We start from the raw sequence: 15,815 nt of genomic DNA on the forward strand, positions 1-15,815 counted from the left end.
ATCCCATCATGACCATATGATGAGGAATTTTTCATTTTAGCAACAATTGATATCAATTCAGATGGTAAAAGGTTAAACATAAAGAAAGATTTGTGGCATTTTGATTTTACAGTAAAAATTGCAGAGTGATGAAGACTCAATCTAGAATCCTACGCCCCTGGGAATCAGTCTGCTGAACCAAGACAAATACGAAGAGACTGGATACATAGCCGAGAGGCTGTTCCAGGGTTCCCAGCTTCGCTCTGTTGGGGGAAAGCATATGACTGAGCTTGAACTGTCTGAGGAGTAGAAGAAGAAGGTGTCGTGAGGCTATATTTCATGTTTTGGTTTCAACTTCTTCAGGACGTGACATTATGGTCGATGAATCATACAATAATATTGAATCTTTTTCTTTGTATGTTCAAGAAGAATTGCAAAGCAATGGATTGTTATTAGAGAAAAATAACTCCTATATCCACCTGCAGTGAACAATACATTGATGAAACACCAATAATTATATAAAAAAAAATGGTTTGTTTCTATTCAATTAAGATTATTTGACACTCGTTCAGCATTAATCTCAGAATCTTCTAGCATTATAAGGGTTCATAAAGAAATTAAATCTTAAAAAATATATATTTTATTCATATTAAGATAGGGACCTTATTATTGCTCTAGAATATGAAGCTTTTTTTAGATATAAGCAGATTATGTTGATTCAACTTCATAAACCATTATACATAATTTTCAAAATTCTTCATAAAAATCCTATAAACTTATAAATTAATTGGAACTACTATATTAGTTTTTGTGATTGAAATAATTCTTCATGACTTTCTTTCCTGGAGTTAGACCCTGTGTCAAACCAGGCCTTTTTCTTTTAGAAGTATTCAAATCCTTATCATCTTCTTCTGGAAAACATTGCACATTAGAAGTTTGTTCTCTTTGAACAACTACTCCTTTAGTCTGCAATAACATTTTTTCTGCTTCCATTTGTTCCTGTGTTTTCTGAATATCAGAATCATGAGCAAATCTGCAGTTATGACCAAATCTACATCTTCCTTTTCTATAATTCCAGCATATTTTCTTTCCATTGATCGCAAGAGCATTATTCAAATCTACCATTCTAACATGTTTTTGGAGGACAGCTTCTTTCTCGTTCTCTGCTTCAAGGAATGGATTTTTGAAGACTGAATTAGTTTGTGAACCATTTTCGTCCGGTATGCTTTTAACTTGGAAGTCGGGAGTAGGTAATTTCAGATATGCATTAGCTTTTACTTCTAATTGTTCTTCTGTTGCACTAAAAATATCTGACGATCACTGATTTTTTAATTCTATAAAATGAAATAGTGAATCGATAACCATTAATAAAAAATGCTTCATGAACATGATTAATACAACTTTCTTGGATCGATATATCATTTGTTATACATAGTATCATTACATGTACCAATAAATTGAAATTAATGCAAATATCAAGATATACATTTCCATTACCTTTTATCTACTTCAGATGCTGAACTTCCGTCGCTGGAATTAGAAGAATCTTCATAATCTGGAACTAAAGACATTGGACAATGATTACTGTAGTTGTTGTATAAAATAGAACAAATTTGATGTTCCTATTAACATGTAAAAACTACGTATTCATTAGAGTAGAAACTGATTCCATTTGGAATTGCTAGGTAAACTACTTAACCTTTTTTTCATAGAATAAAGCATAGAATCTAAATAGTTTATCTAGGGAAAAGGGAATAGAGAGAATAGAGCAATTCTTGAACATAGAATAGCAGACTACTAGTCTGTGATAGAATATCAGAATACAAAGGGAACTGCGGCGATATAGTGGTGACATTGTACAACCTAGCAAATTAGTACTTTTATGTACTTAATCCTAAGGATTAAATAAACAATCACCTAATCAGTTGATTGTTTATTTACAATTTCAATTGTATTATGGGCCCAAAAAGTTTGATGGAATTCCTCGAAAATATTGATGACACAATCAGTTCCGGGTGTATTTTTTGATTCTTGCTCCAAGTTACAAAGTAATTTTCATCTGGGTCGTCGAACTTGGACGAAAGAATGGAGGAATTTAATAATCATTCGATTTAACGATTTAATTCTAAAAGAATGACCTGAATCCAACCTCTATATATTTATAAAATTTAATTTCTACTCTGTTATCTGTGATTTATGATAATAGGTGATATTTCGTAGGTTCAAGCTCAAGAAAATGAGTACTGTACGATATAATTGGCGAATTATTCTATATTTACCATTGACCTAATATCCATGGATATTAGGTCTATGGCGTGAGCATTAAATTATCGCGATAACTCTTGGAAGTGTAACGATCATTCTTCGGGTGGGTAATACCCCTCTGGATTTACCCCTGCCTGAAATGTGTTGAATAAAACCTTTCGACTGCCTTAAATTATACAGCCTTGGATTTAGACTTTTAATGCTAGTACTCGCGAGTACTATTGACTCGCCCTGTACATTTTTATTGAATGAAATTTTACATTTCAGATATTTCATAATTAAAACTAAAGCTCAATCTTGTGTTTAGACCATCCTTTTTATAATATTATTTGCCTTCAATAGACTATATTCCTCATTAATTGCACTTAAAATTGTTAATATGTATTTCACATCTTTTCTCATGTAGAGTTAACTGAATTGATTGTGTCACGGATCCAAGGCATACCTTTTGCGTGTTACATTCAATATTTGTCTTATGTTTCTCAGTGAGATGAAAATTCAAACCTTTTTGTGAATAAAAATATTATTAAGTATAACCGAATACTCACAAAATATATTCATATATCTCATGACAATTATTAGCAATATAAAAAAATACGTTTGTTCTGAATTATAATTTTTATTATATACAATGAAATATATACAAGTGAGATTTTTCTCAGAATACTATATTTGAATGAATAGCAAATGGTATTTCCAGATTTTTCATGGAAATGTCAAAAGTTCTTAAAATTTTATTTTATCTTCGATCTTGTGAGTGAGCATATCCATAGACCTAATATCAATTTGATGGAGATCAGCTAATAACATCCATTTATAAGTTCCAATGCTTACAGATGGCGCAGGCTACACTTGAATCGCGATTCGCGGTGCTGTTTGTGGGACCAGGGACCCACAGATTACGGCTGTTATCCGTAATCTGTGCAGGGACCACAGACAGAATATGTGTCAATGTTTGGCGGTAATATTGTTGTCAAATAGCTATTTGGATCTGTTTTAAATTTATTTTGTTGAGAAATGGATTGTTTTCAAATAGTAAATGGTAGTCAACTACCGAACCATGTTGATAGGAAAGTAAGTGTTACTGGTTATGTGAATTCGGCTTCCATTAATGCACTTACTTTCGAATTGAGAGCGACAGATAATGTTATGGTGAAGGTTAATATGAAAAGACCGCTGGACAGACCTATTGAGGGATATGTTGAAGTGAGTTCATTTGAGAAAGAAGGAACTCTAGATTTATTAATTTCTTTTATTTCATTCGTAGGTGCAAGGTCCATATCAGAATAAAGCCATTACTGCTACTAATTTGATTGTTTTCGAAAACACAGATTTCGATGCTGAAGGACATAATACCCTATGCAGTTTGCTGCAATCAATTCCTAATCTTTGGAATACCCAAAAATCTTAAATTTGAGTAGTTTTTTTGTATTGTGTTGAATTTAATTAGAACTTCATTATACTGTTACTATTTACAACAAATATTTTTAAACACCTACTGTCCTACTACCTACTATGTTCATGGAATCTAATTAAAAGTTTAAGGGCTTATTAATGCATCATTGTTATAGGCGCTATCATTATTTTTGCATTTGTTGATCACATTCCACATTTTTTTTCATTCATAAATATAATTTGTGAGTTGGAAACTTTGAAAGTCATTTCATCGACTATGATTGTTAAATCAGTGCACAAAAATGCTTCAACTGAATGCACAGGGTCAACTCAGTTTTGTGATAGAAACGGTGACTGTCATAACTACCATGACAATGACAATGATGCATAAACAGACCCCAAGGATCCATTTTTGATTCATGTATCTAAACAGTCGAAGACATGAAAATTGTCAAAATTTTTTATTGGAATAAGTAATTGTAGAAACAACACATCTATTATGTCTTTCGAGAAGACCAATTAATAATGCAACCATTACAAGGTATCCCTAACTCGATGCTTTGAGAACCATAAGAGTTGAGGAAAAAAGTTGGAGGATTTTCAAACTCTTTTCTTTTTTAATTAGTAAAATATCAGCAAACATATCATTATTATCTTCATTTGCTTTTGAGTTGCAGAATTACTTCGCAATAACTCTGATTCTGTTTAAAATATGTCAAAATTTCTTTCAGTAATTTTTTTGGCTTGAATACTATTATCTGATCAAACGAATTAGTCATTAACTATAAAGGAAAGCTGATGTTTTTTGAATGGAATAAATTTTTCAACAATTTTTCAGTCAGCTTTTTCAAATATCGTCATGTTACCAGTACTTAAAAATTGCATGTTTTTCAAAGTTTTTTGACTTTGTTCTAGAAATGGAAGTCCTTATACAGGGTCTTTCACGAGGAACCTCACCCATATTCATACGGGAAACTACTGAACGTATTTTCATGAAATTCAGCACTTATAAGTATTTCACGATGCTGATGAAATCTAAAATATTTTCAAGGCATGCGCACCTCCGGTTTTTCCGGAAATGACGTCAACTTCCGTTTTTCAAATTAGAACACCATTTTTTTATTGCAGAAATAGATTCCTTAGAAAATTTCAAGTTATTTTGATGTAACATTTTTCAGTTTTGGTTGGAAAATTCTCTCTGAGCGGGAAAATTCGAAAAAAAAATCGAAAATAGAGCTCCGCTGAAACAAGAATAACTTCGAGGTTTTTGGATGGAAATTTTTCATTTTTGGGATTTTTCAAGATGTAAGATTGATGTATTCACTTTAAAAATCGAAATCGCGATTCATGATACAGGGGGTGAAAATATCGCTTTCAAAGTTAGGGATGACAAAATCGTGAAAAATCAATTTTTTCAAATTAGAACCCCATTTTTTTATGGCAGATATTGAATCTACGTTAAAAAATAATGTGAGTGTATGCATCACACCCTTGCCCTAAAGTGGATATTTTCTGAGTTATTCACAAAAAACTGTTTTTCGTCTTGAATTTTCAGCTATTTCTTTTCCCTTCACGCCAAAAAGATGAAATTTTCAGGAACTGTTACTTAAACCATGTTTTAGATTTTACTACCCTAATATGCAAGAGAAAAAAGTTACAGGTTGTTCCTAAATAGATGGCGAATTTTGATTCGAATTTGTATCGGAAACCTCTTTATTTCAACTAATCGGCCATCGGTTTTCTCTCCAGTGATAAATAAATAATTCCTTATGAACCATATGCAAAAACTTACCATGTTTTACATTCTTTTTTTTTATGATAGATATCATTAATTACATCTGCCAAATTCCTCTTTATTCAGTAGCATTTTGTGTTTACTATTAATTTGTATTAAGTTATAAAATCGATCACTATGCCTAATTTTACCAATGAAGATTATTTAAATCTCATTCTACTTCATGGAGAATGTAATAAAGTTGTAGATAGAACGATTCGACTGTTCATTGAGAGGTTTCCTGACCGACCCAGATTAGTTGAAATAAAGAGGTTTCCGATACAAATTCGAATCAAAATTCGCCATCTATTTAGGAACAACCTGTAACTTTTTTCTTTTGCATATTAGGGTAGTGAAATCTAAAACATGGTTTAAGTAACAGTTCCTGAAAATTTCATCTTTTTGGCGTGAAGGGAAAAGAAATAGCTGAAAATTCAAGACGAAAAACAGTTTTTTGTGAATAACTCAGAAAATATCCACTTTAGGGCAAGGGTGTGATGCATACACTCGCATTATTTTTTAACGTAGATTCAATATCTGCCATAAAAAAATGGGGTTCTAATTTGAAAAAATTGATTTTTCACGATTTTGTCATCCCTAACTTTGAAAGCGATATTTTCACCCCCTGTATCATGAATCGCGATTTCGATTTTTAAAGTGAATACATCAATCTTACATCTTGAAAAATCCCAAAAATGAAAAATTTCCATCCAAAAACCTCGAAGTTATTCTTGTTTCAGCGGAGCTCTATTTTCGATTTTTTTTTCGAATTTTCCCGCTCAGAGAGAATTTTCCAACCAAAACTGAAAAATGTTACATCAAAATAACTTGAAATTTTCTAAGGAATCTATTTCTGCAATAAAAAAATGGTGTTCTAATTTGAAAAACGGAAGTTGACGTCATTTCCGGAAAAACCGGAGGTGCGCATGCCTTGAAAATATTTTAGATTTCATCAGCATCGTGAAATACTTATAAGTGCTGAATTTCATTAAAATACGTTCAGTAGTTTCCCGTCTAAATATGGGTGAGGTTCCTCGTGAAAGACCCTGTATATGTATACAAGAGAAAATGTTTATATTTGTTCATCTTACATCATGAACGCAACGATTCGATATATCGATCGGTAGCTTGGCTCTTGGGAATTTAGTAGCTATGGAGCGTTTCCTCCATTGTGTGTACTCGAATTTCACAAAAATGGTAATTTTGCTACTATTGCGTGAAAAAATTTCTCCAATATTCGAGGTTTTCGTCACTAAAAAATTGCGCCAAGCATTCGTCTCATTCAGAAACGGGTAAAAAGTTTGAGGAAACCGGTACAACACTAGATAAACCAGGCGCCCTAGGTCATTGAAAAAGGAAAAGAACGTTAATTGATCTATTCGTAATGATTCCGATCTCTCCATTCGGAAGCTGCAAGTGATCTGAATGTACATAGATCATCGCTAAACCGCATTTTGATGAAAGATCTAAAGCTGCACCCTTATAAATTACAATTGATGTAATGGAATTGAATTGAAATCCCAAGATGCCATTCATCAGAGGTTACAATTCGTAAACCAAACCATTGAACGCTCATAAACGTTTACCAACATCTTGTTTTCGGGTCATTCAAAATGAAAGGAGGCTTTACTGTGAATTCAGAGCATTGTATGATGATGTTAGATCTGCCTGAACAGCAGAACCAAAGATTAAGGATCTTTGAGCAGAACCTTTCTGGCTGTTACCAAAGAATATGGTTCCAACAGAATGGAGCATCTTCACGCGAGTCTTATGAAGTATCTCTGCCACGCGTTTGTGAAATTCCCACAAAAATTTATATGGCCTTGTCCAGCGATAGGTGCGTACAGTGACTGTATATACCACAGTGACGACAACTCCGGCCATCCGCCATTAAAGAGCAACGGGAAATAATAGATTCAAATATCAAGCGGTGTTTCAAGTTTTAGATTATCGATTGCGCCTGCGCGAAGGTTGGTCAACCGCTCGTTTCTTTTGATAATATCTTCACTTTCTTGAGCATACATTAAAGTGCGCGAACGTGCGAAAAGTTAGACCAATCAAAAGAAAGCATGCTCTTTGTCAATTTTCTCACCCTACGTCATCAGTGTTGCCGAAAACACCGATTTATCGGTATTTATAACGATTTGGAAACCGATCTCCCGATGTACCGAAAGGGGATAAATGTATACCGTTTTTTCAATTTCATAGATATCATGTCGAAATTGAATCTTTTACCGAAAAATTAAATATTTTTTATAATTAGATGCATAGACAAGAGATTAGATGAGCACATCTTGCTCGGTTTAGATACATAAAGATAAGATTCAAAAGGGTCATGGGCCTTCATTACCGGAAAGTTACAGACCACGGGCGCTTTCGAAATTTTGGGATTTCCGGCTTATACATGTTTAGTGAAGAAAAAATTTAATTTTTTAAAGTCAGGTGCTTGGATTTCTATCTAGAGGCCTGTCAACAAATAATTCAAAGATTCCCATAAAAAAACAATATTATTAGGGACTTGAATATTTTCGAAGCAAGGAATGTTAAGGAAGGCAAAACTGCCTCTGTAATTCCAGTGTGCAGATTGTTTCCCAGTTTAATAGGCGACATAGATTTCCAAAACTGTGATACAGAATGGAGAACCCTGCGGAATACGGAAATAATCAAAGAGTTTCCTGACGATACGTTATTATTTTGGGAAAAAGTGGCTCATATTAAGAATGGTGATGGCACTCCCACTTTTCCCACTGTGACTAAATTCGTGTTCAATATTTTCACATTACCCCATTCCTCGGCATACGTGGAGAGAATATTTTCTGCCATTAACCAAATGAAAACGGCTCAACGCAACAGACTGTCAACCGAAACAATTACAGGTTTGTTGCACGCAAAAAGATTGATAAAAACTACAGGACCTAACTGTTTTGATTTTGACATTGGTCAAGAAATTATCTCAACTATGTCAAAATCATATTGGTATGGGTCGATAAACACATGAATACCCAATTGTGGGGAAAATTTATATGTTTTTATTTTTTAATGAAAATATTGTATTTTATTAATTTTTTCACTCAATGTTATTTTTGGTTACAAGAAAATGTATTATCAGTTAATTAAATGTTCTTTTGTTTATATTTCATTTCAATAAATTGATATTCTTGGTAAAATCATTCTTACACCGATTTGCTCCCCAAATACACCGATTTTGCGCAGTCATTTATACCGATCTTGAGTTTATACTTTCGGCAACACTGCACGTCATACTCCAAAGGAACAGACGTGTAGAGAAAGCGATATCAGGACAGTATTATGTGATGGTTTTGTTTACATGAAGTTCGAATGTCAAAGTAGACATTATTTTTATTATTCATTATTAATGAATGAAAAGACGCTCGATTTTCGCTAGTGCTTTTGAGAATTGAAAAATGGGTACTAAGAATGTAGCACCCAGATAATAACTTGTGTAAAGGTATCCACGACTTTCCAGCAACGAATTCTTCTAATGAAAAGAAATTAATGAATGAACAATATGTGAATGATTGAGTGGTATCTACGAACAAATTCAAAAAATGTATAAATCGCAATTTGAATACTGATTAGATTATTTGGGAAATCCTTAATTTCATTTGCAAATAGACGTGTCATAAATATTAAATTTAAAAGCAATATATACCTGGTAAGTTTTCTTGGTTTCGATGATTAATATGTTCATAAAATTGATGCACAGCTTAACGTTTCTATGAGAATTATTAGTGGGACTATTAGATCTACTCCTTTAGATTGGTTACCGGTGCTATCACATATAGTTCCGCCCCATATTCGTAGACAGGTTGCAGTCAAGAAATCTTGGGATAAATTTCATTTCTACCCGAACTCATTTCCAATTTTATCCTATTTCCCAGATTCTAGAACTGCTAGATTGAAATCACGCAAACCTTTATGGACTAATACCTTCCTTGAATCCAATGAAAGCGACAAGGAAATTTGGCGTTCGGGATGGACTTCTTCTAACGTCTTCAACAAAAGTCTTATAGTTGATCCCTCAGAAAAAGTTCTAGGTTTCAATCTTCCTAGGAAAATTTGGTGTATTTTGAATCGACTTAGGGTCGATGGTCATGGTCGTTGTAATAGTACCCTCTTCAAATGGCATTCTATTGATAGCCCACTATGTGAGTGTGGTGTAGAAGAGACCATTGACCACTTGGTGAATGATTGTCCGATTTATAAATTTCATGATGGTTTCCAAGCTATCCATTCAGTTTCAGATTCTTTTTTAGAATGGGTGGTTAACTTCAAATCGATATAATGAAAACTAATATTTAGTACTCCTTTCTGCTTCTTTTTTTTTTGTTTTAGGATCCAATTGGAAATTATAGAGTCGTCAACTGAAAAGAGAGGATAAAGAAAATTTTGTTTTGGTTGAAGAGGAAGTCCTTCAATATAAATTTTGTCAGCTTATTCTGTAAACGTTTACACAAACCAGTCACTACACCGATACGGGGAGACAGAGTTTTTGCTGAGGTTTTTATCTGTTCTCTTGTATCATACGTTGAAATGTATGATGCCCCGTTACATTTCCTCTGCTAATACTGAGTTTCATCGACACATATGCTTGATTGTTTGAAATTAATATTTTGTATTCCTCTTTCTCAAAAGAATAAATATATATATATATATATATATATATATATATATATATATATAACATCTAATAATCAGTTTAACTGAGAGGCAGGTGAGTGAATTGCCAGTTACACTGAAAGATATAGATTATCGATATTAATTGTGAAAGAAAATACATTAACAGGGGTTTTTCTTAATTACTTATTAACAGCACTCTTATTAACTAGATATGCTTATATATCCCAGACACTTCATACTGGAAAGTTTGTTTAGAGGTCTATATCTCTATCATATGGGTATGGATTCGATAAACCTAAGATCTAGGAAAATTAGCTTGAACAAGTAAAATTGATAAAGGAACGGTAGACATAAAGAAACAAGAGACGAAGTGAATTTTCAGTCCAATCCTTCTGTGAAAATTCTACAAATCAAGTATTATTCTTGTAATATATATTTTCTGTAGATGTCGATAATCGATATGCGAAATTTTTACTGGCAATTCACTTGCCAAACCATCAGTTACCCTCATTATTAGATTTATGTTGTATCAAAATGAAGAAAATGTATCAAGTAATTTTTATTCAAACCTCCAAGCACATTTGGCTTTTTTGTCATGTTTAATGAAAATAGTTAATATTTGATACCTTCAAGTTAAGTTCCTGGCTATATTAGAAACAAAAACCTGACGTAAATTTTCATCGAAATTTAATTTTACATTACAATGGGCAGGTATGAAAAGAACTTCGTTTTGATAATATTTATTTGATTGCATGGTTCAGGGAGCTTGTGAAGGAAAGAACCAAGCAAAGAAAACCTTCACCACTGGGGCGTTTCCACCAATTTACAAAGAGCACAAATACACAATTAAATTTGAATAAAAATTAAATAATCATTCCAGTAAAAAAGCACAATAATTGGAAAACTTCATACATTACATATTTGAAATTTATTCTTCCTTTATCGTTTTACTGGTTTAAATAAAATTATATTTTGATTCCTCATAGCCTCTATTAGATGGTCTTTGTCAATCTCTGGGCTGGCATATCAAAATGATTTTCAAAAGTATTGGTCAAGATACAGCTGGTTACCCTAGATTATGAGAAAACATATTTATATATATATATAATTGCCCAAACCAAGTTGCCATATTTACATAAGACTTTTTTATCAGATAGGCGATTGTTTTCTAAAAAAAACTAGAGAAGAAAAGTACCTTTGTATGTATCCACACCACTACTTCTTGCTGGGATAATATGATTGCTTATCAATTTTCCTCTTTTTACTGGTTGATGCACCTTCAGTCTGTTCACTAACTAACTTCTCCATTATTCTGATGAACTTATCCAAATTATCATCATTTAACATATTCACTAACATATGTGCTCGTTCTTTTGTAATCTATAAGAAGCTTTTAAGTTTTTCCATCACCATAGCTAATTCTAGATGACTTACCCCTTGTTTTCTACTATGATCGGTTGAAACATTGGGATTTTGTCTTTCTTCATTTTCTATATTATCTATATTAAATTTTTTGATAATGTAGGCAAGATCTCCACAGTTAAGTAAATTTTTTCTCTCAATTTGATGATCACTTATAGCTCTTGAATCTTGTAAGATTCTTTCTTTAGTAACTCCAGCATTCAATTTTTTTGCAATTTCTTGTTGCTCACTTTGTGTTAGGTGCTTAGCACGTAGATCATCTCCATGGCCAACATGAGTTTCAATGAATTTAACAGTTATTTCTAAAAAGATAGCATGTATAATTTATTCATTAATTAACTTCCTCATTCAGTATTTACCTGATCCACAAATTTTCAAACAAATTCTTGATGGACACATACCCGATATTCTTATGCTGCCTCCTTTCTTCATACTACGTTGGCTGCATTGACTCACAAAACCTATACAAAATATATTATTCATAAAATTCAGTATTGACATCAGTATTCACCCATTTTAATGAATATGTATATGCATACCAACCTCTGTAGTTGCTTCGATTGCAATTATAATAAATCCGTTTGGTATTGGTACTTTGAGTAATATGGGTTGAATTCACAACATAATCCACACTTCTGCTAATAAGTGCTCGCCAGGTCTCAAATTCTTCCATAGTCCTAAACTTATAAAAAGATGTTTTAATACTTAAGGAATGATTGTTTTCTAAATGGCTTATAAGGAGGTCATGGGATCCGAAAGAAGGTTTTTCCTGCTCATTGCAAATGGGACACTGTAGATGTACAGTGTTTTTTGGTTTTTCCTCGACAGCTTCATGATGAACAGTTCTCAAATGCCTATTTTTAGCCGAGACGCTGGAATAGCTCTTCTGGCAGACGTTACAAATCAGATTATCACTGAAAAAAATTATTATGTTAATGGAAATCCAATATGAGAAAATAAAAACTTACCTTTGTTGATTCATGATTCACACAAGTCAAATGGAGAGCAATAATAATAATCGCTTTTTGATCACAAGTTAGTGGTTAACGAGTTAATAACAAGGTGAGACTCAAGTTAATAATAAATATTGGCTTCAACGATGTATAAAATTGATATAGTTTTGTTTATAAAACTACCAATTATAAGTTACGTTAATCCACAAACTGAAAAAGGCGGCATAAATTATGACATACGGGAGCATAGAAAACCACAGTACGGTACGACAGCAAACTAAAGAAAGAGACAAGACAATACTACTATCTCTTTCTTTGAGCGCAGCTTTATTCTGATTGGTCGAACTTTTCGCACGTTCGCGCACTAATGTATGTTCACATTTTGGGGGGGTTTGAACCCCCTAAACCAGTCACAATCACTAACACGCACTACTTTGTTATCTGTGCTAACAAGTCAAACAAGAATGCTTCAAAGCAATGTGAAACAGCCCGGCACTCCAATGTAAATAGTGAAAATCAGACAAGGGCGGATATAGCTCTTTTTCATGGGGGGGTGGTAACGATTCAAAACCAATAATTTGCATTATTTGGGAAATTTCCAATTTGAAATTATTGCATGAAATAATTTATGTGCACCACGTTGGGTAACTTTTTTTCAGGGTTTCGATATTCATGGAGGGGGTAATTACCCCCATTACACTCCCCCCTTAAATCCGCCCTTGAAATCAGAGATCTATGTTGAAAGTTCGACCTTTAATGGTGGACAGGGCTCAAATCAATCAAAACGCCGACGAGGAGTGCCGTCACTGTAGTAGGTGCGCACCCCACGACGCCATCTCTCATGCATGATTATCAATTTTTTTCCCTAAAAATTCAGATTGTTCTCAAGTTAGAAGGATCAACGCGTTGTATCACTTTCCGTGAACTTGTAGATTTTTATAGTATAATGTCAGATTGCTTTTAGTTGATAATTGTCGATAATGCTTTGGAATCGTTAAGAGGAAATAATATAACCCCCCCTGAAATTTTCAGGTCCATTCGCCATCCCAACTTTCTTTAGAAACTAGAGTAGCTAATTACATGAAATTTGATAATTAAGAACATATCTTTAAAAAATATTTTCTTGACAATACGTCATATATCTACACCTATGATGATTAATATAAATTATTTTCATCGTACATTCATAGTTACGTATTATTAAAATTTCCATTTGAATATTACCAAATAGAAATTTCTTGTTCATAACACTTATGTTGAAGGAACGCTAGCACTTTCTTTCAAAAAGCAAGTCAAGGACACTTAGGCTTCACAGTTCTACTACACTTGTCACTTATTCCCTAGGGAGTTATGAACCACATATTCAATGAAGATGGCAATAATACAGATGGAAGCGTTTCTCAAATGAAAAAGTGATGGACTTGATTTAAAAAGACTCTGGTCCTTGTATAGAGAAAATAATTCTTATACCTTTCCACTGAATTGTTTGAAATTCTAAATAATTGAAAATAAACCTAATCAAAAATATCTCCTTATCGAAAATTATAATTTATTGTCACATACCTACAGTGTAAAATTATTATACAAATATGTACAAATCCTTGTGCATTAACAAAAAGTGGACAAGTGGAACTAGGATATTTTACTATTACATATATACATTAATTATCTGTTTATGCACAAAGAGAACAAAAAAACACAAGCCACGTAATACTTTTAACAGTGTTACTATCACAGCATAGAAATTATGATTTACAAAATGTAGCTATGACTGGGGCATGGTGAATACTGACTAAAGAACTAATAACAAAAGGTCGAGTTGAATTATAAATGATGAGATAGATAATGAGAATAGATAAGATAAAAAAATCTCTTTATGGATGGATAATATACAAATAGTACAAAAGTCTACAAAGTTCAAAAATGATAGATATTAAGAATGCCATATGTTATATACACCCGTGTTAATTTAAGGCCAAATTGTTTTCTTCATTATCAAATCAATAAATCAGACATTGAAATCAAAATATCATTGGCTTATTTTGAATTATTTTATTATTTAAATAAACCAATCGACTATTTAATTTTTAATAATAAAAAGCCAATTCACAATATCATAGTTCAGTTCTTAATATATTACTTTTGGCTACATAAAATACATATAAAATTAGCTTTGGAATTGAAAAATGAATCCTCCCTCTCCAGATAAATTTTCAGTTTGTTTTTTATACAAACAAAATTCAATACAAAGTATGTATTTGGTTGCTAATTAAAATATGTATAGAAAAGATTAACAGGTTATAGAAAAATATATAACTTCAACAAAGTGAAATTGGAAAATAAAATAATTACAATACTTTGTTTACAGCAGAAATAATCTGTCGACAATTTAAATTTGAGAGAAAAATATAGCGAATACTAATTTCAATGTTTTAAAATCGATATAAAAATGAAATGATTGAAATAAAAAATTAGAAGGATATTATCAAAATAATAATTTTGTCTGAACTCAATAAAATAATATTTCTCAAACATCCCATGCAACTATGAACTTACAATAGGCTTTTACAAAAACTAAAATAGTCCTCCAGAATCTTAGAGCTACAACATTATATAACCAACATCCATATTTATTCCAACATCATATATCATTACATGTTATGTTATTACTTTTTATGAAAGGTGCATTAGATTTTTTCATTGTACATTGCTACTACAATATCAAATCAAAAGAATTCAATTCCCACAAGTCATTTCTCTATAAATACAATGCAAATTAATTTCATCTTTCCATTTTTTGATTTTTTTTTTCATTTTCGTGAATTTACAGTTTTGCAAACCAAAATTCAGTTAATGTGTTTCCACTTTAATTGAACTAATTAAAACTATTCTTTAGTCAATAACTTAAAATTGTATGATACATATCTAATACTCATTCATCCAAGCAGTGCCAACTTGTCTTGGTATTTTTATTTTTCAGCATATTGCTTTGAAGTAATCAATTTTACACAGCAAATGGATAGATATTTTGAGGAAACGTTCAATTAATTTCCAAACGATTGATAATTTACTTTTTCATGAACCTTGTTATTTGTTCAGGATTCACTCCTTGGACGCCTTGGATGTTTGAATTTGACTGTACGGAAACTGCAACTATGGGAGTACCACTCGAAGTTTGGATTCGTACAGGACTACCCTGCCTAACACCTACACTTTGGTTTTGCAATGCTGCAGAAACCTGACTAAGAAGAGCTTGTTGTGTTTGAGAAGCAGTCTGGCCTTGTACTTTCAAACCGGCAAGTGCACCGGCAAGAGTAGACGAAGACTGGGGACGTAAACTCGATGACAAACCCTGTGATGTGGCGGCAACAACCTGAAAAAGTAAA

At 32.4% G+C, this 15,815-nt stretch overlaps 4 protein-coding genes across 6 annotated transcripts in view; 1 reads left to right on the forward strand and 3 right to left on the reverse strand.

The window, feature by feature from the left end:
- Positions 1-603: 603 nt before the first annotated feature.
- On the reverse strand, positions 604-1,703 carry LOC123680570. The gene is made up of 2 exons (XM_045618536.1): positions 1,477-1,703; positions 604-1,279 (listed from the first exon to the last, which is right to left on the reverse strand). The coding sequence occupies exons 1-2, from the start codon at positions 1,548-1,550 to the stop codon at positions 781-783; spliced, it is 573 nt and encodes a 190-aa protein (XP_045474492.1). The 5' UTR covers positions 1,551-1,703; the 3' UTR covers positions 604-780.
- A 1,466-nt stretch (positions 1,704-3,169) lies between these two features.
- On the forward strand, positions 3,170-4,053 carry LOC123680573. The gene is made up of 2 exons (XM_045618541.1): positions 3,170-3,450; positions 3,512-4,053. The coding sequence occupies exons 1-2, from the start codon at positions 3,262-3,264 to the stop codon at positions 3,653-3,655; spliced, it is 333 nt and encodes a 110-aa protein (XP_045474497.1). The 5' UTR covers positions 3,170-3,261; the 3' UTR covers positions 3,656-4,053.
- A 6,728-nt stretch (positions 4,054-10,781) lies between these two features.
- LOC123680566 lies at positions 10,782-12,658 on the reverse strand. Its single transcript, XM_045618528.1, has 6 exons — positions 12,445-12,658; positions 12,020-12,390; positions 11,836-11,937; positions 11,489-11,778; positions 11,250-11,434; positions 10,782-11,125 (listed from the first exon to the last, which is right to left on the reverse strand). The coding sequence occupies exons 1-5, from the start codon at positions 12,456-12,458 to the stop codon at positions 11,270-11,272; spliced, it is 942 nt and encodes a 313-aa protein (XP_045474484.1). The 5' UTR covers positions 12,459-12,658; the 3' UTR covers positions 10,782-11,125; positions 11,250-11,269.
- A 1,300-nt stretch (positions 12,659-13,958) lies between these two features.
- Positions 13,959-15,815, reverse strand: part of LOC123680552 (helicase domino) — a 44,319-nt gene continuing 42,462 nt past the window's right edge. For all 3 annotated transcript variants that reach the window (XM_045618505.1, XM_045618504.1, XM_045618506.1), the window contains exon 24: positions 13,959-15,802. In XM_045618505.1, coding sequence (XP_045474461.1) covers positions 15,497-15,802 — 306 coding nt within the window. In that variant the 3' untranslated portion in view covers positions 13,959-15,496. The remainder of the gene's footprint in view (positions 15,803-15,815) is intronic.

Source organism: Harmonia axyridis, chromosome 5 (genome assembly GCF_914767665.1).
Source record: "Harmonia axyridis chromosome 5, icHarAxyr1.1, whole genome shotgun sequence".
Lineage (NCBI taxonomy): Eukaryota > Metazoa > Arthropoda > Insecta > Coleoptera > Coccinellidae > Harmonia > Harmonia axyridis.

What these genes read in the sequence shown, in the direction of transcription:
- LOC123680570 (XM_045618536.1), bottom strand. Translation starts at nt 1,550, where the DNA reads ATGTCTTTAGTTCCAGATTATGAAGATTCTTCTAATTCCAGCGACGGA. An exon ending in GCATCTGAAGTAGATAAAAG is followed by an intron (nt 1,280 to 1,476) that starts GTAATGGAAATG and finishes AGATATTTTTAG; the next exon opens with TGCAACAGAAGAACAATTAG.
- LOC123680573 (XM_045618541.1), top strand. Translation starts at nt 3,262, where the DNA reads ATGGATTGTTTTCAAATAGTAAATGGTAGTCAACTACCGAACCATGTT. An exon ending in CTATTGAGGGATATGTTGAA is followed by an intron (nt 3,451 to 3,511) that starts GTGAGTTCATTT and finishes TTTCATTCGTAG; the next exon opens with GTGCAAGGTCCATATCAGAA.
- LOC123680566 (XM_045618528.1), bottom strand. An exon ending in TTTGAAAATTTGTGGATCAG is followed by an intron (nt 11,779 to 11,835) that starts GTAAATACTGAA and finishes CTATCTTTTTAG; the next exon opens with AAATAACTGTTAAATTCATT. An exon ending in ATCATAGTAGAAAACAAGGG is followed by an intron (nt 11,435 to 11,488) that starts GTAAGTCATCTA and finishes AGCTTCTTATAG; the next exon opens with ATTACAAAAGAACGAGCACA.